General features: G+C 47.4%; 1 protein-coding gene across 3 annotated transcripts in view; it reads left to right on the top strand.

The window, feature by feature from the left end:
* Positions 1 to 23599, top strand: part of LOC146178706 (multidrug resistance-associated protein 1-like) — a 142833-nt gene that overhangs the window by 41218 nt on the left and 78016 nt on the right. For all 3 annotated transcript variants that reach the window (XM_084578467.1, XM_084578468.1, XM_084578466.1), the window contains 4 exons: positions 2812 to 3069; positions 5065 to 5268; positions 7843 to 7989; positions 9218 to 9311. In XM_084578467.1, coding sequence (XP_084434593.1) covers positions 2812 to 3069; positions 5065 to 5268; positions 7843 to 7989; positions 9218 to 9311 — 703 coding nt within the window. The remainder of the gene's footprint in view (positions 1 to 2811; positions 3070 to 5064; positions 5269 to 7842; positions 7990 to 9217; positions 9312 to 23599) is intronic.

The raw sequence follows: 23599 nt of genomic DNA, 5'->3' as shown, positions 1-23599 counted from the left end.
GACACCTGCAGTTGTTTCGCAGGTAACCATGGAGAGGACAATGCTTGATCGGAGCGATACGCTCAATACTCTATCGGGGACGTTTACAGCAACGTGATGTGTCGAAGGTGCAGCAGCAGGTATGGCTTCTTCGTCGAAAGCTTAATGAGCTGTCATTGAAGGTGAAGATCGCCCGATGTTCATTGAGAAAGTATATCCCAAAAATTGCTTCGCTCGAGCACTGCAGCAGGGCCACAAAGCTGGTAGGTTAAGTACATCCATTTGCCGTCACTCCTGCAGTACATCGTCATGACGGCGTAATAAACTTACGCCCACGGTTCGTATCAGCGGGCCATCCCAAATGGATGTTACTTTCTTGAGCTCGGTGGCGAATGGTTCACTAATGACTGAGTAGTCAGCTCCTGTGTCCACGAAAACAGTAATCATGCGTCCATTGACAGTCAATTCAAGGACACTTGTTCATTGCCTCGCATTGCACGTCGGCATTGGTGCCCGCTCTCGACTCCGTCGTTTATTGAGTTCGCGGCCGGGCACACCATCGTCACTTCAGTGGGCGTCTTATTAGTTTGAGGTCATGTCGCTTCGCCGTGTTCTGCAGCAGCGGTGTAAATTGCGGCATTGTCATTCGTTATCGGAGGATCTTCGTTATTTCTCTGTATAGCAACCTCACCTCGAACGGTTGCGGCCCTTAGTTTCTCCTTGGGAGCTAGGGGACCTTCCTTGGACGTAACTGCGGGCCGGAGACGCAAATATGGCGCTCCATAGTGATGGGAAGCGGTACCGGTGGCTTGGCGGCACGAACTCTACGCTGTGCAGATAGTTCTCCGTTTCGTGCAGTCGCTCATCGTAGTCGGGTTGTTGAAAGTCAATTGCAAAACCTCGAAGGCCGATTCGTTGGTATAGGTAGTGGCGAAGGATGTGTCCATCCTTACCGCAGCGGAAACAGATTGGGCGGTTCTTCGATGTCCTTTAGGCTTCACATTTTCTGAGGCTGCCAAGTCATTCATATTCTTGTCGTGCGGGAGCCAAGGAGCGGCGTTCAGGGAGAGCTTTTTCGCTTGTCGTTGTTGTATTGTTCCGTCATGGTATGATTCTCCAGCGCTTGCTGCACTTCACCACGGACGATGTCAGTTAGAGTCACTACCTGGAGCTGTTGAGACAATGGTGGCACCCGGAGTTCTCAAACGGCCTCTCATATGATATCCAGCAGGTTGTCGTTGCCCAGAAACATTTCAGCGGCGTGGATAGGTAATACGTGAGCTGGGGGATTGACACTGCGTAGCTCGGGCATCAAGGGTCCTCCTCATAGTGGACGCTCCCGGAAATAACTCTCAGTTGTTATTGGAGGGTTCCTGATTAGGCCGGCAAAACGTGTTTCTTTGACGCCTCACATCAAAAGCTGCCCCTTTCTTTCTTCGGGCATCTCAGGGTCTGCGCGACAAAAAAAAGTGTTTCATTTCTTCTACGTAGACAAGTACTTACTCATTAGGGGGTTGGACTCTAGACTCAAGGAGTAGTTCAACTCTCTCCTTCCTCACAAAGCTGGTTAACACCTGGAAAAGTTCCTTCTTGGATTCCTGTACGTCGTTAGGGAGGACTAGTGGTTTTACTAGCACATTCAATCGGCCTCATCCAGTGCAAAAGAGACGTTTAAAAGCTTCAAGGTGTCGTCGCAACTGTTAAATGCAGCAATCCGGTCGTATTGATCCAGCCAGTCCTCTGGATCTTCTCCATGTGCTTCATTAAAAATTGGCGGCTGTCGAGGCTGCTGGAAGATCAGAAGTAAAGATGGTTGGTTCCGGGCCATTGTCAGTGTTGAGGTGTCATTCCGGGGCGGAGTGGGATCCGGCAGTAACCCGTCGTCAGACGGTGGCCCTTTGTGTCAGTAGCTAGCTCAATGGGCCCTGGGCCGGTCTCCTGGGTTGACACTAACAGGGCTTTTGTGTCGGCTTGACTGACGAGTGCGGGACATGAAGGCTAGCACCTCCACCAGATATCACTACCACTGGCAATATTGTAAAATATTAGCATTGATCTGATTAGCTTATTTTGAATTAGGGCGAACACTACATTTAGTTGCGTAGGATGCTTTGGATGCACCAAAATTATTTACAAACTGAACAAACGTAATGCCGACAGGAAGGAGCGGGTACTGGTCATTTTCTCCTTCTGCGAGCAAGGTTTGTTTTTTGTGATGGTTTCTTTTTCTTTTTAATTTCGTACCTTTCCGATTACTTTCTTCTGGTTCTAACCTTGTGGTTCGCGTCCTAAAAGCAATTATATTTTGTGCGCTGCATCCTTTTTTATACAATTCTTGCAGATTGTCTATGCAGAGAGCTCTCAAAGCTTCCCATTTTGGTATATTTTACCCGCTTGTATTGCATCCAATGCTTGTACTGGTAGGTGAAACGGTAAGGGATAGGAAGCGCGCAGAGTGGGTCACAAAAATTATTCGAGTTAATGACATTCAAGTGTAAACCAAGAAACAAGCATTACTAATAATATGCAAATAAGCACTACTTGCAGGGCAAGTAGGGCGTTGAGAGGATAACCGATGGTCGCTTGGGGTAAGAAATTGGATTCCAAGCGAAGGATAGCGTAGCAAGGGGCGACAGAATGTTAGGTGGGCGGATGAGATAAGGAATCTCGCATGGGGTTCAAGCGGATGAAGCTAGCACAGGACCGGGTAATTGGTGGAATATATTAGAGGCCTTCGCAATGCAGAGGGCATAGTCCGGCTGATTACGATGGTGATGTTGATGATCATTTCATTCATTGAATTTATGACTGTTCTGGCCTTTCCACATGCAGGTATTGAACTACTCGTCAACAGCCCGTGCGACTATCGCCTCAGGATACATCGTGTCTGTAATGGGAGTCGACTGCAACATCCTCTCGTTCAGCGCTCAGCTTATACTGAGTCCCTTGTCTGGACTTCTCACCATGGCTCTCGTCATCTACATGGTAACGCAACGCGTGGGAATCGTTCCGGGCCTAAACATCGGTGTTGCCCTCATCATAGAGGTCTTGGGATTCTGGGTCGTTGTGGCCATGTACTACGCGTTCCAGGTAAGAGCCATCGCAGTAGGCTGCACATGTACTTGGAGTCTGTAAAGTGTCATGTTATTATTTTTCCGGAACTATTGAGAAATAACACAAGTACGAGAATAAGCCTCAAATATGGGTATAAGCGAGCACATTTTTGGGCGAGTCTGTCGTTCATAAATCCGTGGACAACTCCTTGGCAAATGTTTACGCGAGAGTGTAAGGACACCGAGTTACAAAAGAGTCGATGTCGGCGTTGGTATTGTTCTGCCTTGTTGCAACGCAAAAACTCAGCGCCAGCATCCTGCGCCCGCAGATAAAAGCCACCATCGTACTAAGCGACCGCTCTACAGATGGCGCACAAGCCGCATAAATGGTGCGTCTAATATACTGTACGCTTTGCCATTCGGCTGTATACGCTAGTGGATAGCGTAGTCACTACAAAGAAAATTTGTTTAATCAACAGGCGGTGTTAAAGGCGCTATCTCGCCTACTCGTAAGGCAAAGCTTATACATGACGTGTATACCTGATGCAGTTATCAGGGGATGATAGCTTGATTAAAACTCGTTTTGCCATGACCGTTGTTGTCGCAGGGGCTAGGCAGTTTCTGCAGGGACTGAATCCTATAGGAGATGCGAGGAAGGGGGTCAATAAAAAGAAGTTAGACCAGCATTTCTACCTTGCGCTCTGAGGGTGTCCCATTACACGAAGGATGCGTCGAATCGTTTCGTAGTACCGGCAGTGTTTTTTTATTCGCGTGCATCGTTCGCCTTATCGCGCCACCGAATCATGTCCGAAGGGAATAGCACTCCCGATTACGCGAAGGGTCGTACCACTCTGGTGAGGTGCGTCTTGGGGGGCGAGAATGAAGACCCCTTAATCTATGGGAAAGTACACATGACTCGACGGGACGTCTCATAAATGAATCTGTCGAAAAAATACTCATGAAGAAAGAAGCCAGGATCGATTTCACCTCTACATTGCCGAACATGCGCGAAGTCTGCAGGCGGGAAGGCATACTGACCTTTGCAATTAATACCAGAAGTACTAAGGAAAAGATATGGCTAGGTGGCACGCGAGCTTTGTGATGCGTTTGTCATAAAAAAATGGGATGGTAGTGTGAGGTATCCATAAATGAACCTATATCCAAATAAAAGGAGATTTTTGGATTCTCCGCAATTTAGGACATATTACCTTGCGTTAGTTCAAGTGCCGTCTATAGTCTACTCTTGCGTTCTATTCACGTACTTATTTGAGTTCACGCAGTTGCTTTTATATGTGACTCGGCAACATGCTTACTAATAAACCTGAAATTCAAGCCCCTCCCTCTGCTCCATCCTTTCTGCGCACAATTCACTGAAGATTAAACCTGAAGATTAAACTTATTCGGGGCCGTTAGTTACAAAATTGCAGGTTTAAAGATCAGTGTCTTATACTTTGTTGCTCCGGCCTGACGAAATCTAATCTCCTAGCCTGTTCCAATGGCAGATCGTCTTCTGTTGTCTCCCTTCATGAACACACTTGTTACCCCTTTTTAAGTTATTATAAATTAATCTGTGTGCGTAGAGCGGCTTAACAGAAAACATCTGTCTACCAGCAGGTCATCACACAAGTGCACAATTTATTAAAATGAGGCATGTAACTTGCTGTAGATTTTAATGAAAATGAGGGGCTTTTTTATGAGGCACTTAACCACAGAGCCAACAGCCTCTGACATAAGGTCAAGAACGGAAGATTTCTTTTCCGAACCCACGGATGCCGCAGACTGAACGCAAAATTCTGAGGTCGTCGCATCTGGTTCCCGTAGTGGCATTTGATTGCTTTTCTTCTACTTTGTAATCAATTATCCATGATTACATTATTATTTCACCTTGTTCAAACCACACAAAGACATTCCGCATACTTTCCTTTATTCCAGTGACTTTTGTCTCCCTTCTTATTCGCCTGGAGATTTTAAACACATGTTGAATTTCACGAAATGTATTTGCATTTAATGTTGCATTATTTACCGAGCGCAGAAGCGCAGCATGAAGATCAGGGACGAGCGGCTGAAGAAGATGGTGGACCTGCTCACCTCCATCCGTACGGTGAAGATTTACGCCTGGGAACAGAGTCACCTCAATACCCTTAAGCGACTAAGGGAACGCGAGCAGAGGCTCGTGCTCAAGGTCAACCTCATCAACGGTTGCGTCGATGCGGTGTATAGTGGGCTCAGCTCTGTGGTGAGACAACCGTTATTTGTTTTGTCCACACTGAAGCATAATGCGTCTATCATCAACAGGTAGCGTAAAGCAAATGTGCCCGTTTTAAGGCGAAATACTTTATTGCCTCATCGTTGTCGTCAGTAAAAGTGTCACGCTTTTGTAGCGGCTCTGATTGTTCGAGACGGGATGATGTCATGGAGGTCTCGACCAATCACAGAGCACCACGACAGTATACACGAATGCGTGCCTTATATGCTCTTATGCCAATCAATGATTAATTACTAATTATGACTAATAAATATTTATTTTATTTGCTAACTACCAACTACAAATTTTTGCTAATCAAATAATTACTAACTCCTTACTGCTAATTAATTGCTAATTAATAAATATCGCCTACCTAATATTACTAATTAGTAACAGTTGTGTAATTAATTATTTACTTCCTAATTCATGCCGCCCGCCCGATAAATCAACAACACAACTGTAAACGTACAACTGCGCAGATACAAGGAGCGCGATCTCTTCGCCGCGAAGCAGAAATCACTGAATAAATGCGCTCGCAGAATGTGAGAGTATGTAGTCGCTCGCTTTACTCGTATACCAGCATTCATCGCTACATGCGCAACAGTCGCGTAGCAGAATGCAGAACTCAGGCTTTCGCCTTTCATCGCTTTAGTCGCCAAAGTGTCTTCTAATTGTTTTAATGTTAGCTAGTTGTAATTATTTGAGTGTCTGGCTTCGCCTTTGAGCTGTGCCGAAAATTATGGCGGACGTTTATGCTTCACTTTTAAGGGTATGACGCGGTAGGATAGGAGACCCCCTGACATATAAAATCCCGCTTTAACCAAGCCGTATGATCGTGCCTGCGTAGCCTAAGCCTGCGTAACTTGGCATTCAAGAGCCCTGGAAGGTTGATTCAAGTTATATCTTCACACAAAAAATGAGCAACCCAAGATGGCCAAAGCTTCGGCCAACTTTCTGGAGCTACGGGGTCTCTCTAAGTCGCACAAACCTTCGAAGAAAGAGTGTTCGACCACGGAAGACGCCAGCTACAACCTGCCAGCGCCATGCCTCACAACTCCGACGCCGCCAGTTCTGTCCAATTTTCGGATAGCAGGACCAATTTACCGCTCTCTCGCTGAAAGTTTCCTTTTTTAATTGGCCCCATGCAACAATTAAATGCACTCGCTCACTCGAACTGAATGGTTTATTCGGAAATACAGCACTAAGAGTACAAAAGAGGGAAAACATAAAGAAAACAAAACTAGGTGCCGCACAAAGAATCGTAAATCAGGACGTGGAAACACACACACGATAAAACCTAAAGCAAAGCAGCGAACATCAGCAAATAAAAAGCCGGATTCAAAATGTTTTGTCATGAAGGAGTGCAGTTTCAGGTATTCTCAGTGTAGCTGAAAGGAGGCTGATGCATGTGTCAACATATTTCGCAATATACCATATTCGCTTGATTATAAACAGCCCGTGTTTTTTTTCACGATCGCGATGCTAGAGGTGACGAGGTGCTTTATTTCGAAAAATATAAAATATCCCTCCCCCCATTTTCTCGCAGATATATTGAAGCGACTGGAGCCAGAAATAACATTTGATCTTGCCAACAAACTTGGCAAACATCTTCGGTAAACGCGATTACAGTTCGCTTCAACTTCAAACTGTAGCAGCCTTCTTAATTCAAACTTATTTCAACGTTTGTTAGGGGCTGTCAAACAGGTGACACCATACAAAGCAACGCCGGCCCGCGGACGCCTCTTCGTTTCGCCTCCATCGAAACGCAGCCGCCGAGGTCGGGTTCGAACCCGGGTACTCCAGCACAGTAGTCGGGCGTCTTACCACTGCACCACCCCGGCGGGGCCTCGTGCGGACAGAAGAAAGTAGAAAAGACAGAAAAGAAGAGGGAGAGAAAGACGAGCGCCACAACGGCCGTCGTCCACCACCTAAACGGTGGTGGGTGCAATGACGGCCTACAACAGATAAAATTCGGTGGCTGGCTTGCCCAGCCGCAAGCGGCGCTGACCTACCGTCCAGCTGCGAAGGGCCAGGAAAAGCCACCCTTCCCCCGAATGGGCTGATGCACTGCGCGCTCCTCTAAGTACTCAGTCACAATGCGACGCCAGTCATCACATCACACCGAACCATATGCTAAGGAGTGTACGCTATATATCGTACGTATATATCATGATTCGCTATATAGTGTGCACGCTATACGTTCATTCGTGTCCCTCTCCATATAAGGAGAGGGACACGAATGAACGTATAGCGTACACACTAGGTGTAATCGTAGCTAAACCACTAGGAATGTTTTCTCCGCCACAGTGGCTAGATATACTATCATTGAATCTGTATGTGGGAATTAAAATCCACGTAAACCGATTAAGACGCATGAAAGCGTTGTTCGGCATAGTTTTAGTTCACTGCTTTGACATTTGGCCTGACCTTTGTTACCATGGGGTGCGACACTATAGCGACCTTGGCTTTACATTACGTAGGGAAGCTGTCGCTTCAAAAAGTTTAGGACATAAATATATTCTATCGTCGGGAAGCCCTCAACGAACTGAATCTTGCTTTGCGCAGCTCATCATAATCATGTATGGAACGCTCGCCTTTGTCGATCCAACGCGGCTTCTGTCAGCATCCGAGGCATTCTGCACCGTCTACCTGCTTTCTCTCGTCGAAAGCTTTTGTGCCACCCTCACCATAGCTATGAGGGTTGGGAATGCGGTAAGTGCCTGTCTTGTATTCTTGCATTTAAGGCAGTTTAAAAATACCGGCCAGACATAACAAGGAGCCACTACTGGGTCATCAAAAGCCTCTCGTAAAACCCATGCCTTGAATGCGTGCTCTGCCACCAGTGTTGAATAATAATTTGTTCACAGGAAAGAAAAGTCACCGTATCTGTCACACTTGTTCTATGGACACCTGTACCGTGCCCTAAGGATTTCGACCACGTGGGGATCATTAACGTGCACTGACATCGCACAGCACACGAACGGCTCTGCGTTTCGCCCAATCGAAATGCAGCCGCCAGCGGTCGGGATCGAACCGGGGCACTCCGGCTTAGTAATCGGGCATCTTAAACACTGCAGCACCACGGCAAGGCGTCCAGAAGTGTTCAAGAAGATGTAATTGAGCAAATATCTGTTAGTGGATGATGTTTGATCTTGTCGGCAATGCGAATGGCATGCCTGCGGTGCCTTCACGAAACGTTATTCTTCAAAATCAAGTGTTAAGGAGGAATCAATCCTATACTGGTTACAAAAGAGAATTTTTTTGTTTTCGAAAAAACTAATCTAAAACCATCAGGAGGCTTACGCGGTGAAAAGAAAAGTCTTGATAATCAGTCATTCGTCGTAGTACTCGCTATAAGGCCTTTTTTTGGCGACTAAATTGTTTCTCAGTTTCCATTTTCATAATTCGTTTTGCAAGAACGCTGCGGGAAGGACTGTGGTGATTTGTTTGATGACACCTGAGCTCACATGGTCAGTCAGAAAAATAGTGTGACTGGGGCAGACACTGCAAATGGTTTTAAATGAGTAAACTTTGCATATATTTCCAGCCGAGAAGGTAAAAATAATAATGAATTTATTTTCATCAGTAGAAGTAAACATGATTGATGCAGTGAGAATAAAAAAGCTACAAAGGTTGACTGAGTGTGAACATGTGCACATATTTCAAAACATTCAGGTTTCAAAATCTGTGGTGTACAATTTCCCAGAACTCCATTGCAATTTTTTCACAGCTGAAGCTTTTCCCCCGCTTTCCCCTTAGACAGCTGTGCGTCAACTGCATGATTCGTTTTGATCACAAAGAATAGCTGACGTTACTGACATTAAAACTAACATAAGCTATATGCGATGGCGCAAAAGCTGGTGCGAAGGTTAATTACAGAGAGCGCTGTGCAATTTGCCCCTAGGCCCGCGTATTCATAGCCTTGTACCTCTTGTCGCAGACCTTCATCGCACTGAACCGAATACTCACACTCTGCACCGGCGAAGAAATATCGGACGACGAAAAATTAATAATGGACTCGTGCGTTAAAAACGGTATGTTAGTTTTTGGTTTTCTAAGCACTGGATACGTTTATATATCGCTTAATGAAAATATCAGAGTTCAAATTGAGGTTTACCAGTGATGAGCACATTTTTATTTCACCTCAATCAATCGGTCGGCATTACTACTATTTTTTTTTTGAAAAGAAAAGAGGAGGAGAAGAAAATATTTTCGACAACAGTGCAGAAGCTGCTCTGGAAAAATGCGTAAGAATAAACGTTGCAGCGTTTTTCATATGTCAGTGGGTTTGAGCGAACGACAGATGCCGCGCCTTTCCTTTTCCGTAAACCAATTATAGAATGCCGGTATACTTTGATGCGTTCAACTGAACGCTAGTTGTGTCCGACAAGGGGCGACTATGTACCATGTGCAGCAGCAACGCTCAGGCTTTCGCATTTCTCCACTAAAGATTCGGCAGTACTTTCGAAATTGGTCATATTGAAGTCGGTTGATTACCTCTCGGTTAACCATTCCCACCGATTTGTCACGGAAATCACGCCCTTTACTGCTTGGTCACGTTCAAATATTTCAATTCTCCCGCCACTGAAAGTAGTGCAGCGTTTAGAAAGTGGAGTACCACGTGACCATTTTTGGAAACCGCTATTACCTCTCCCAGCTATTTAGACTTCTGATTGAATTATTAGCTATAATTATATACCTAATTAAACCACCTGACGAAATGTTTTCCACGGCGAGGTTTTTTCATCCTTTCATGCAAGCATTATTCTTAGAACTCGTTTCGTTCGAATGTAATAGTGATGATAATTTACAGGCACGAAACAGCAGACACAGCCATACAATGCTTACGCATAAAATTCCAGCACAATCAATTCACAAGCCTCATGCTGTTGTGGCTGTAGGAAGAAGGAAAAGAAAATGCATGGGCCTGCTACTGGCTCTGTAGCTGAGCCACCTCCCCTGGCTCGTGCAGATAGAAGATAATATAGAGAAGAAAGAAAAGGAAGAAGGAAAGAAAGGCGCGCGCCGCAACAACAGCCGTCGTCCACCACCAGCGGTGACGTGTGCAGTGACGGCCTAAAACAGATAAAAATTCGGTGCCACTCTAGCCCCCACCGCAAGCGGCAGTGACCCACCTGTACCAGCCCCATCAGGGGAGAGCCTATAGTCCCTCACAAGCCTCATCAGTCTTAAAGTAGTTTAGTTCTGTAACACCTAAATTGGTCACATATGTTGTTGTCGTTGTTGTGGTTTGTTTATTTATTTATTTATTTCGACCTCAAAGGCCCCATTGAAGGGCCTTTGCAAGTGCAGAAAGAGGAGAAAATAGAAACGAAAGAAAAGGAAGAGGGGAGAAAGACGCGCGCCGCAACAGCCGTCGACCACCTAGCTGGGATAGTGCTCTCCCCTGATGGGGTTGGTACAGGTGGGTCACCGCCGCTTGCGGCGGGGGCTAGCCTGGCGCCGAATTTTTATCTGTTCTCGACCGTCATTGCACACGCCACCGCTGGTTGTGGGCGACGGCTATTGCTGCGGCGAGTGTCTTTCTTTCCCTCTTCCTTTTCTTTCTTCTCTATATTCTCTTCTATCTGCACGAGGCAGCGGAGGTGGCTCAGCTACAGAGCCAGCAGCAGGCCCGTGCATTTTCTTTTCCTTCTTCCTACAGCCACAACAACAACCGCCGAAACGGTGGCGGGTGCAATGACGGCCTACAACAGACAAACATTCTGTGGCAGGCGAGCCCCTGCCGCAAGCGGCAGTTACCTACCTGTCTTAGCCCCATCAGGGGAGTACCAGGACCCTATTAGTCACATATAGCACACATATCGGTAATTTCCGTATGCAAAACTAGTTATGTAGTTTGCGCTTGAAGATTTAATGTAATAGTGTAAAAGCACTAAAATGGCGTCAGTTATGTCCAAGGCTGTGTTTGCATGCCATGCCTGAACTGGAATATGTTTTTAATTTAGGTAAATCGAAATTTCTAGTGCCAACAAAATTGCAATTTATTTTCTCCGTGTTTCCCTCTATTTAGGTGCTTTCTATGGTTTAGTGTAAGTTTTATTACCTTTAAAGCAAATCATATAAAGGCTTTGGACATGATTTGTTTATTGAAGTTAGCCCCAAAGTAACAGGCCATGAGAGGCACTTTAGAAGAAGGCTTCGAAATTACGACCGCATGAGTTTTTTTAACATGCACTGACGTCGCAAAGCACACGGGCGCCTAGCTTTTCTCCTCCGTCGAAATGCGGCCGCCACAACCGGAATTTGATCCCGCAACATTGGGCTTAGCAGTCGAGTGCCCTAACCACTACACCACCACGACATATAATCTTGGAGCTGACGTGACTGCAAAGGATGTCTGCATGACACGGAAAACATCTTGTACCGGGAGAAAATTAGAAGTGATATTTATAGATATTCTCTACTATGACGTGTCTGGTACTGTTGGGGTGTGAACGTGAAGGTGCAGAAATACAATATAATGTAGAATGATGCAAGGACAGTACTCAGACCGTAAGAGGAGGTGTAGTAGTTGTTGACTTGATATTAGACTGAACTTTGTTACTACAACTTTGAACTTTATGGGATTCGAATAAAAGTGAAGAAATCACACGCGGACAAAAACTCTTTAACGGTAACAAAAACACTGGATATATTCAGCAAAGTTTACACGCATTTTTCTCCGACGAAGGGTGCGTTCCACACTGTCTCGTCCCCTCTGTCCCCTCTTCTCTCTCTCGGCCAGTCGTTCCCAGCAGCACTCGCACCCCGCACGTGCGCACAGCCTCCTCGTCGCCGGCCCAGGCCCCTCCTTCTCCTCAGCGGGGTGCCACGCCGACCCTTGTTTCCAATCGCGCGTTCCCCGGTCGTTCCGGGAAAGTGGACCATGCCGTCTTCGGTTTGTAACTTGAAACCTAGGAACGCGCTGACTTTTGCTGGCTGCTCTTTCGGGAGCAAGAGCTCGGCATTTCTTCTCTGCTTTGTGCTCAGATTAATGGCCCTTTTTCGTTTCTGAAGTCGAGCTACGGGATTGTCGGTTCTTTTTCTTTATATATTCCTTACATCTTCCCTCCCCCCCCCCCCCAAAAAAAAAAAAAAAAATGAGCGCAACTCATTTTATGCGCGTTTCCAAGGGATAGAGGAGCGTAATCATCGAGTCAGTCCAATAGAATACATTCATTTGGTGATCAATTGCTCCTTGAAAGTAGGTGGCCATGCGTGATGCAATTACAGCCGCCATCAGCTCCAACCGAGGCAGCGACAAGGCCTTCAGAGGCGCCACGCGTGACTTGGCAAGGATGAGGTTGACGCTCACCGTTTCGTTGTCTTCTCCAATGCGGAGGTAGGCGCAGCACCCGTAGGCCGTCGGACTTGCGTCTCAAAAAATGTGGAGCTGCTCGGAAACGTGGTCGTTCTGTAGGATGCAACGTGTGAAGGAGTGTTGTCTCAGATTGGCGAGGTCTAAACACCAACTTCTCCAGTCTGCTTCCAAGTCGCTCGGTAATTGATCGTCCCACTCAATACCTCTCTCCCATAGCCTTTGAAAAAGGATCTTTGCTCGCACCACGAACGGTGCGACGAGGCCCAAGGTGTCGAATATTCTTGCCGACGCCTGCAGCACCGCGCGCTTCGACGCAGCTCCGCTAGTTAATGAGCTGATCACACTGGCCAGGGATATTGCCATCTTGTCGTCAGCTGCGTTCCATTTCATTCTCAGGATCTTCTGTTCACCGTTCGAAGGTGTAGTTTCGTCGTCCCCAAACGCCGCGCGGACTGCATCGGAATTCGAGGACCATTTCCTTAAGCGCATGCCGGCGTCGCTCATTATGTCGGTGGCTTCAGTGGCTATTCTCAACGCCTCGTTTGCCCCGCCGGGGTGGTGCAGTGGTTACGGCGCTGACTACTGTTCCCAAGGACGCGGGATCGAATCCCGGCTTCGGCGGCCGCTTTTCCATGGAGGCGAAAAACAAGGCGCCCGTGTACTGTGCGATGTCAGTGCACGTTAAAGGACCCCAGGTGGTCGAAATTTCCGGAGTCCTCCACTACGGCGTCTCTCATAGCCTGAGTCGCTTTGGGACGTTAAACCCCACAAACCAGCCAACCATCAACGCCTCGTTTACTGTAGCCGCCCCCGTCACCAGATCGTCCACGTAAAAGGAGTCCTTCATGAGGCTCGCCGTTTTCGAGACTTCCTTTGTCGCGCATTCAAGGTGGTGGAGGAGGGTAGCGGTCAGCAAATACGGGCTGGCTGTCGTACCGAAAGGTACCCGAGTCATTCTCCATTCTTCGATATCCGGCAATGCTGACGGGTCAAGCGGCGGGCTACTGTACCAGAAGAACCGCAGGGCGTCTCTATCCTCAGGCCGCACGCTTATCCGCAGAAATGCTTTCTCGATGTCTGCTACGAGAGCGACCTTGTGTAGGCGGAACCGCAAGAGAATCTGCACCAAATCACTGACGAGGTTAGGTCCTTTTTCCAAGTGGTCGTTGAGTGACCGTTTCCCCGGAGCGTGTGATGATGCGTCGAACACGACACGCAGCTTCGTCGTAGTTGCCTCGCTACGTACGACTGGCTGATGTGGCATGTAATAAACTTTCCCAGACACTACTTCTTCGGTCACCCGCTCCGCATGCCCTGCCTCGAAATAACTCCTGATGGCGTCGTCGTATTGCTCAGCGAGTTCTGGATTGCGGCATAGTCGCTTTGTCAGGTTGTCGAGTCGCCGAATTGCCATATTTTTGTTGTCGTTGAGTTCGTTGGATGCGTCTTTCCATGGCAAGGCAACTTCATAGCGCTGACCTTTCTTTTCCAACTTTACCTTGCTCAGTGCTCTTTCGTCGTGTGTCTCTGGGGAATCTTTTATGCCGATGGCGTCTAGTTCCCAGAAATTCTGCAACGTAGTGTGGACCTGGTCTGCAGTTTCCAAGCCTATTCTTAGTATGCAAACATTGTTTGCGATTGCGAGGCTTGAAGTCACACTGAACGGTCCCTGAATCGTCCAACCAAACTTATTCACCGCTGCTAATCCTTCATTTTCGTTGCATCTTTGCACCTCTCCCGTTTGAAATTTCCAAAGGTGGTCGGCTCCAATTAGTAATCCAATACCTGCCACTGAAGACATGCCCGGATGGATCAGTCTGTCTGCGAGCAGTGCTCCTCGAACTTCAATCTTTTGCACAAAACTGTGATCTGTGGGCACCTGCCTGACGTTCTTGCATATGAAGGGCACCTCAATAGCCTCTATTGCTATTTCGTGATCTCCGTATTGGCTCCGAAGGCGAACTTCTACCAGCCGGCAGCTTTGGACTTGCGCGGCCGCAGCACCAAAAGTGTTTAGGTGGAAGTCAGCCTTTCCTAAAACCTTCAAATCAAGTGTTTTTGAGATATCTGCTCGAATGAACGTTTTTTGACTTCCACCGTCCATGACGCCCCGAATGTAGCTGTATTTGGTGCTCCCCAAAGCAAAGGCAGGGAAAGTCTGCAGTGCCGTCTCTTGCGTTTCTTCTGGTTTGGCTTCTGCATGCACATTAGTGGCGGTGACCTCTGTTGTCCCGGAAGTTTTGATCGCTACCCAATTGGGGTTACACATTGAGGTAGCGTGCCTTTTCTCGCAATTCCCGCATTTTATCTTTCGCCTGCAGTCTTTTGCTCGGCGTCCCCACCTTGTGCATCGAAAGCACCTTTTCGCCCTGGCAAGTTTTTCGGTCTTTTCTTCGTTTGTCAGTGCAGCCGTGCAGATCTCTGTGCTGTGCCTGTTCGAATCGCAGAATGCGCATTTTTCTGTCTTCTCTGTTTGCGCATAAAGAACAGTGGCACTCGGAGTCGGCTGTCAGGCGCGTTTGCCGAGGTTTTCCTTGTAAGACGGCTTTTCAAAGGCGGGAACACCTACATCGCTCTCGACACTCTGTTTCTACCAGCAGAAAATGTAGTACCTCCTCTAGCCTTCTCTCTGATCTGTCTGCTGCCTGCGTCGAGGCGGAGGACTGCAGCGCTGGTGACGCGGGACTACTATCGGGCGGCGACAATACATCTGTCTTGGTCGCTCGGCTTGCCAGGCGGTGAAACTCCACCACCATGTCTCGCGGCAGCGCCGTCAGGATAATATCGCAAAGCATTGCGCAGTAAGCATGCTTGGTCACTCCGAGAGCCGTTAACCCGCAAATGTGGGCTTGAACATGATCGTAGAGCCTGCGGAGTCCTCTGACATCTGATGACGACACTGGCGGTAGCGTCCTTAATTTGGTCAGGTGTTCTTGTTCGATTAACCCCTTGTCGCCGAAACGGCGCTGCAGTATCTGTACCGCGTCGTCATAGCAGGCCTCAGTTGCCTGCAATCCTTTTACTGCCGATGCGGCAAGCCCGATGAGGAGGCTCTTTAAGTAATGAAATTTCTCCGCTTTGGTCAGGGCCTCATTATCATGCACCGCTTCGCGAAAACATTTTCAAAAAGACTGCCAGTTGGCAAGCTCATCATTGAAACACTGGAGCTGCAGCTTCGGAAGCCTGATAGCAGTTAGTCTGGGCGTCGGCACGGACGCTTGCGTCGATTCGGCGTTCTGTTCGGACGCAGTCTGTTGTGAAGCTGCGATCCGAGCCCTCAGTTGGCCGATGAGGTTTATGGCCCGGTCATCGTATTCGACGCTTTCTGTAAACTCGATCTCGAATGCTTCCTCCGGTAGATAGTTCTCCAACTCGTCGTTGATCTTCCGCAGCTCATCATTGCTGACTTCCAGTCTGTGAAGCATAGCTGTCAACTGTTGGACGTTGGCTGTCGGCAGTGCTGTTGTGGCCTCGTTGATGATAATTGTGTTCTGCCCTCGTCGACTTCGCCTCTTCGCTTTGAGCTTTTCCATTTTGGTCCGTCGTGGTCTTTCCGGATTTCGCCACTGTCTTCTCATCCCGGGTTTCGGCACCATGTATAGTTGTTGATTTGATATTAGACTGAACTTTGTTACTACAACTTTGAACTTTAGGGGATTCGAATAAAAGTGAAGAAATCATACGCGGACAAAAACTCTTTAACGGTAACAAAAACACTGGATATATTCAGCAAAGTTTACACGCGTTTTTCTCCGACGAAGGGTGCGTTCAACACTAGAGAGTTTTAGAATAGGGGGCCCCAAGCTTTGGGGCCCCCAAGGAGCTTGGGGCGTCGAAATGCGCATGCGCAGAACGTAAGGCGCGCTTGGGGTCTTGGGTTAACGCTTGGGGCGGCCCCTATTTTTCCAAAATAGCGTTCACCCCAAGCCGCCGTTGGGTCGCTTGGGTTACAGCAACATGGCGGCGCTCGGCCAAGCGGCGGCCGCTCGCCTCGGCACACATTTGTCGTCACCGCTCCATGGTGTCACGCGTTCATGGAAAACGAAAGGCCAAAGAAGCTTATGCTATGTCTCATGATGCCCGCACAACCAAATTTTAGCGATAAAACGCACTATATTTTCAGATTGCTTCCGGATTTACCGAGCTGTTAGGCTTAGCGAGTTCGCCTCCTTTGGTTGCCATGGGGACCAGACGGCGGAAAGCGCGGAAGGTTGAATTGAGGTTTCCCGGTCTCGGTCTGGATTGACAATTGGCCGATTTCGTCTTGTATGACAAAAACAGTTTATATAACTGGTAGTTTTAATATAGTTTTGTGAAATAGTAGCACTTTTTGATGAACAAAATAGCGTTGTTGGCTCTTATATATTTAAATGCGTTTTCTTGTTTTACCGTCGTGGCGCTGCAATCGACGAACGCAAGCCCGGCTCCGCTGCGTCGGGAAAACCCCTATTCTAAAACTCGCCGCTCGGCTAGCACGTTGCGCTGCCGCGCGCTATTAGGGAGTTTTAGAATAGGGGGACCCAAGGCTTGGGGCCCCTAAGGAAATAGCGCGCGGCAGCGCAACGTGCTAGCCGAGCGGCGAGTTTTAGAATAGGGGTTTTCCCGACGCAGCGGAGCCGGGCTTGCATTCGTCGATTGCAGCGCCACGACGGTAGCCAAGGAAAAGAATTTTAATATATAAAAGCAAATAACGTTATATTAATCATCAAAAAGTACTATTATTGTGCAAAAACTATCTTAAGACTACCGGCTATATAAACCGTTTTGGTCAGACAAGACGAAATCGGCCAATTGTCAATCCAGACCGAGACTGGGAAACCTCATTTGAACCTTCTGCGCTTTCCGCCGTCTGGTCCCCATGGCAACCAAAGGAGGCGAACTCGCTAAGCCTAACAGCTCGGTAAATCCGGAAGCAATCTGAAATTATAGTGCGTTTTATCGCTAAAATTTGGTTGTGCGGGCATCATGAGACATAGCATAAGCTTCGTTGGCCTTTCGTTTTTCATGAACGCGTGACACCATGAAGCGGTGACGACGAATGTGTGCCGAGGCGAGCGGCCGCCGCTTGGCCGGTCGCCGCCATGTTGCCGTAACCCAAGCGACCCAACGGCGGCTTGGGGCGAACGCTATTTCCGAAAAATAGGGGCCGCCCCTAGCGTTAACCCAAGACCCCAAGCGCGCCTTACGTTCTGCGCATGCGCATTTCGACGGCCCAAGCTCCTTGGGGGCCCCAAGGCTTGGGGCCCCCTATTCTAAAACTCTCTAGGAAGGAGTTTTAGAATACGAAAGACCAACGAAAGGCCAACGAAGCTTATGCTATGTCTCATAATGCCCGCACCACCAAATTTTAGCAATAAAACGCCCTATATTTTCTGATTGCTTCCGAATTTACCGAGCTGCTAGGCCTAGCGAGTTCGCCTCGTTTGGTTGCCATGGGGACCAGACGGCGGAAAGCGCGGAAGGTTCAAATTTTTTTTTCTTTTTTTTTTTTTGTACGCAAACTTGCCATAAAGCATATTATATAAACTCATGTAAGTGGTTTTCCGTGAGGAACCGGAGCAGGCTCCCGCTCTTAGCGTTGTCGGTGAGCCATTTAGAAAAGTCATCTTCCCTTGTTGTGGTTAGACCCACTTCGCGCAGAATCTTTGTCCTTGATTCCCTTGTCCCTGCACAAGTCCATAGCAGGTGGCGAACATCCACTTCTGCAGCTGGTGTGGAACACTTTGGGCATGTGGTTGGTCCAATTTCAGCTTGCGATTCCCATCGGCATTTTACCGACGGGGTAAGGGCCGCCCCAGCTCTTATCCTTCTAAGGGAAACCTCCTCCAATCTCGTTAAGTTACGAGGGAGTGGGAATGTACACGGGGGATTGAGGGCACGTGTACTTTTCCTTAAAGAGGATGCTAAAATGGAAACAGCGGAGCGGGCATCGAAATGGAGCCTGGTGGGGGGCGCATTAGTGTGTGGAACTTCGTGTGTGAGGTGGTCAACTTTTCTCTGCTCAGCGTTCTCAGCATTGTCTTGTGTCCAATGTATCTGGATGCTTATCTTTGTTTTTTTATTGAGTGCGTGGATTTCCTGGGTAACAAATAGCGTCTTCGTCACTTTCTTTAGTTGTTTTATGGCGGCTAAGGAGTCTGTATAGATGTGGGCTTCTGTTATCGAATCTATTTTATTTATGGCCTCCATAGCATCGCGGATTGCATAGAGTTCCATCACAAGCGGGTCCGGGTATTCTAAAAGATATTCTTTATGTACCTTTAGTTCGCTGTGTGTTGGACTAGTAGCTGCTGTTCTACCGCCATTTTCTATAATTGATGCGTCCGTATATGCAATTAAGGTACCTGGAAGTGCATCAACCAGAGGTCGAGATGCCAGCTTTTCTTTACGACGAAGCCGAGTGGTCTTGTTTGTCGTGATAGTAGTGAATTCCCAAGGAGGGGGGTCAGCCATTGGTGGTGTTCGAACTGCCACTTCGTTGTACAAGGATGCTATGGGCGTAACGTACTTTCGCTTCATATCCCTTGTTGCCTCTCGTTGTTCAATTAATTCTGTCAACGTATTTGTCTGTGCAAACTCTTGGAAAATAGGGATAGGGGTAAGTTTTGGTAAGGCCGTGATAGTGCGCATTGCGTTTCGATTTATTGTTTCCAATTTTGCCCATTGCCGCCTCGTGAGTCTTTGGAATTGGGCCTGGTATAGTATCCTCGGCTGTAACACTGATTGTACAAGACGTCTTGCCATGTCCGCTCGAGCTCCTCCTCCCCTAGACGAAATGCGTTTTATCAAGTTTAAGGAAGTCGCAGCTACTTTTTTCACCTTATGAAGCCATTGTGTTCCTTTGCCGGATTTGTGAATTTCTAGGCCAAGAACTCTCAACTCGTCCACCTCTTCCAGTGCCTGATTTCCAATCTTTAGGGAGACTCTTTGCGTTGCCAATTGTTTTCTTCCATTCTTGTTGGCAACGTGAATGTAACTGGACTTTTGAGGTGATAATTCCAGGCCTGCACTTTGCACGTACTCATCTATGGTATTTAAAGCCTCTTGCAGATGCCGATTCTGTCTGTCAATTTGTTTATGAACAGACCAAATCGTGACATCATCTGCGTATATCATAAACCCCACTTCTGGTATTTTAGCTAATTTCCACGCCAATGGGATCAGTGCGATATTAAATAATAAAGGTGCTAACACTGACCCTTGTGGCACGCCTCTGCTCGAGGTGTAATTGCCAATTTGTTTTCCGTTTATCCGGATAGAAAACGTCCTGTCCTTAAGCAGATTATGTACTGCTTTTATGACCTGCAAGGGAATGCCCATACATTCCATGTTGCTAAGAATCTTGGCATGTAACACGTTGTCGTATGCCTTCGCCATGTCGGTAGCCACTACAGTGCGCACTAGGTGGCTATAAGGCGACACGTGTATGACCTCTTCAGCGAGCACAGCCAGTCCATTTTCTGTCCCAAGGTTTGTTCGGAACCCAATTTGTCGAGCATGGTATTTTTTATTACTTTCCAACCACCATGACAGGCGGGTGGCTATCATCTTTTCATAGATTTTGCAAATTGTGGGTGTTAGCGAGATAGGCCGCAAAGATTCTAGACTTGTGGGAGGTCTCCCCGCCTTTGGTATTGTTACCACCACCGAGTGTTTCCAGCCGAGTGGAATGTCTCCTCCTTGCCATACCTCATTTACCACATCCAACAAGCCGTCAACTACGGCTCCTTCCAAATTCTTGAATACTTCATAAGGAATATCATCATGTCCAGGCGCAGTTTTACCATTCGCTTCTTCTATAGCAGCCAATAACTCCAATTTGGTAAATGGTAATGTTATTCCTGTTTTATCAACCGCATCCACTGTCGGTGAAGGCGCCGGATAATGTGCGCGGTTCGGGAAGAAAAGGGCAGCAGCCTGATCTGCAAACTCTTCTGGTGTAAGCTGTAATGCGAGTCTAATACTTTCTGCATGATCTTTAACCTGCCGCCTCTTTTCCATGCCATGGAAAGTCCTCCAGAGGGCCTTGTTAGTCGTTCCTGAGCCCAAACGACTGCACCACTCATCCCATCTCCTATGAGCCAGCTGTTTTTCATATCGGCGTGCCTGTGCCGTCACTCTGTTTACCTCAATTCTTCTTTGCACGTCTTCAGGATGGCGACCAGCCTGTATCTCGGCCCGCTTTCGGCGTGCCCAAAGTTTTAGTAGGTGCAGGTCGGGAGTTGGCTGATCTTCGTTCACTGTAGTTGTAATGGCGTGATCCTTGAGTACCGTTTGAAGAGTGGTAACGAGAGTATTCGGGCTAACTGAATGCGTTCGAGTATCCTGCCGTACACCATCCCAATGTGTAACAGACGCTTTCTTTCGAATTTTCTTCATATGTCCCAAATTAAGACCAATACCAATGGGGACATGATCACTACCCCACGCATCTAATTCCGCCTGCCATTGTGGTGCACCAGGGCCCTTCCACCACGTCAAGTCTGGTGAGCGTGTTTGTGTTGCAGGTAGTGTTGCGACTCCTGGATGATTTAGCAGTGTAAATTCCATTTCTGTGAAGGCAGTATGAACTTGATCACCCCTTTTAGAATCATAATCATATCCCCATACGGTGTGCGGAGCGTTAAAATCTCCACCGATTAGTATCGCAATTCCAGGGTATGAATGGCGAATATGCTTAACCCATCCAAGATTAAGCACTGTGTTTCTTGGCCGAGCGTACATGGACACTAATATAAGGGGCGTTTTGTTCGGACGCGTGAGTACAGCAACTACTTCCTGCTGAGTGTTGCACCACTTGCTCAAGTCAAGTGGCGTTTGGGGAATGTTGGCCCTAATGTAAACGGCAGCTTTTCCTGGTGTTTCGGCATCTGCTCTTGCTCGTTTATCAGGGATAGAAGGACAATGGTACCCTATATATCCTGTTATTGAATATAACCTATTGTGCTCCTGTATCAAGAATACATAACTGAATCTGGAGAAGCGAAATTCAAATGCGGCCTATGCAAATCTGATGATCACGATATCACTTCATCTCAGTGTCCGACAAAAAAGCGAAAGCTCGAGTTAGCAAGGGCTGGACGACATAAACAATATGCACCGTTAATGGTTAAAAACAGATTTGCAACTCTGGCCGAAGAGCTGTTTGATGACCCGCTAGAAGAAGAAGAGCCTGTTGAGGTGGTTGCACAGAACAGTGCATCTTTTGCTACTACGCTAAAACATGGACGACGCACAAAACGGAGCACAGTGGCATTCACTACTGATGATTTTCCGGACCTTAAAGACTGCACAAGCCAGCAGGATGCAATAGAAAAAGAAATTGCGATGCTTTCAGCACAAATTGCACAGCTGCGACAAAAGAAAGCACATATAGCCCAACGACGAAAGGAGAGCTCAGAAAAACAGAAAGAAACGCTTGCAGGCAGTACGACAGCAAGGTTAGTGGATGCTCCGAATTGTAAACCTGCCGATAACATACCTATTTGGAAGGCGGTACTGGACACGCTTACGCAACTGACACACCTCATTCAGAGCAGCTTACATCATGGATAGAAGTAGCCGAAACAAGTGGCAACAGATTACACAATGGAACTGCAGAGGGCTCTGTAATAAAGTTGGGGAAATAAATACAAAATTATTGTACGGCAAGCTACATTCATGGGCGTTCTTGATAAAGGTTCAAATGAGTTTTCCCGGCCTCGGCCTGGATTGACAATTGGCCGATTTCGTCTTGTATGACAAAAACAGTTTATATAACTGGTAGTTTTAATATAGTTTTGTGCAATAGTAGCACTTTTTGATGAACAAAATAGCGTTGTTGGCTCTTATATATTTAAATGCGTTTTCTTGGTTTACCGTCGTGGCGCTGCAATCGACGAACGCAAGCCCGGCTCCGCTGCGTCGGGAAAACCCCTATTCTAAAACTCGCCGCTGGGCTAGCACGTTGCGCCGCCGCACGCTATTTCCTTGGGAGCCCCAAGCCTTGGGTCCCCCTATTCTAAAACTCCAGAGTTTTAGAATAGGGGGACCCAAGGCTTGTGAGAGTTGGATTGTGAAAAAGGCTGACCGCCGAAGAATTGACGCGTTTGAATTGTGGTGCTGGCGAAGACTCTTGAGAGTTCCTTGGACTGCCAGAAGATCAAATCAGTCGATATTGTCGACTATAAACCCTGACTGCTCATTGGAGGGTCAAATTCTAAAGTTAAAGCTCAGCTACTTTGGTCATCTGATGAGAAGAGAGGAGTCACTGGAGAAAGATTTGATGTTGGGAAAGGTTGAGGGTTGCCGGAGAAGGGGTAGACAGCGAACGCGTTGGTTAGATGGCATCCTCGAGACACTGCAGATGAAGTTATGTGATGTTAGGAAGATAGTGAGAGACCGGAAAGCGTGGCGTGACATGGTCCATAGGGTCACGAAGAGTCGGACACGACTGAACGACTGAACTGAACTGAATATGTACGTAAATAAAAATTTCGACCCAAGCGACCATTAAAACTATTCACAATCGAGACGTTTTTTCGAATAATTGCCTTGCAACATTGCCTATGAGCAAAGTTGTCCGGTCGCACTCCTTGTTTCCCGTGCGCACTTTTATCCCAACGACGCTCTGGGATACTGAATGCGGTCGAGCTATCGGATTCCGTGGTACAGCAAAAAGAAACCTGTGTCGAGGTTCTTACCAATACACTCAATGTGGACTGATATAGGAGAGTGTAGGGTCGAGCGATTTGGTGCACAGTGGGACAAATACTCCCCAAGGGAACACAGGATTTCATTGTTTCTTTCATCAAGTGACATTAATTCAGTTGCATGTTTGCATGTTTGCATGTTTTTTTTTTACCTTATAGGGAAGAAACTACGCGGGATAAACACGGGAATTTTCTTGGAATGGCAGAAAAATATCAAACCAAAGACTGGCTACACAAAGCACGTTTGTGTATTACCAAATACTATAGGCGGCAGCGCTGCCCAAGCAGGAGAAGGAAACAATTATAT

Source organism: Amblyomma maculatum, chromosome 9 (assembly GCF_055883805.1).
Source record: "Amblyomma maculatum isolate TAMU_Amacu chromosome 9, ASM5588380v1, whole genome shotgun sequence".
Taxonomy (NCBI): Eukaryota; Metazoa; Arthropoda; class Arachnida; order Ixodida; family Ixodidae; genus Amblyomma; species Amblyomma maculatum.
The sequence above is the reverse complement of the archived record's forward strand: the minus strand, read 5'-3'. Positions and strand labels throughout refer to the sequence as shown.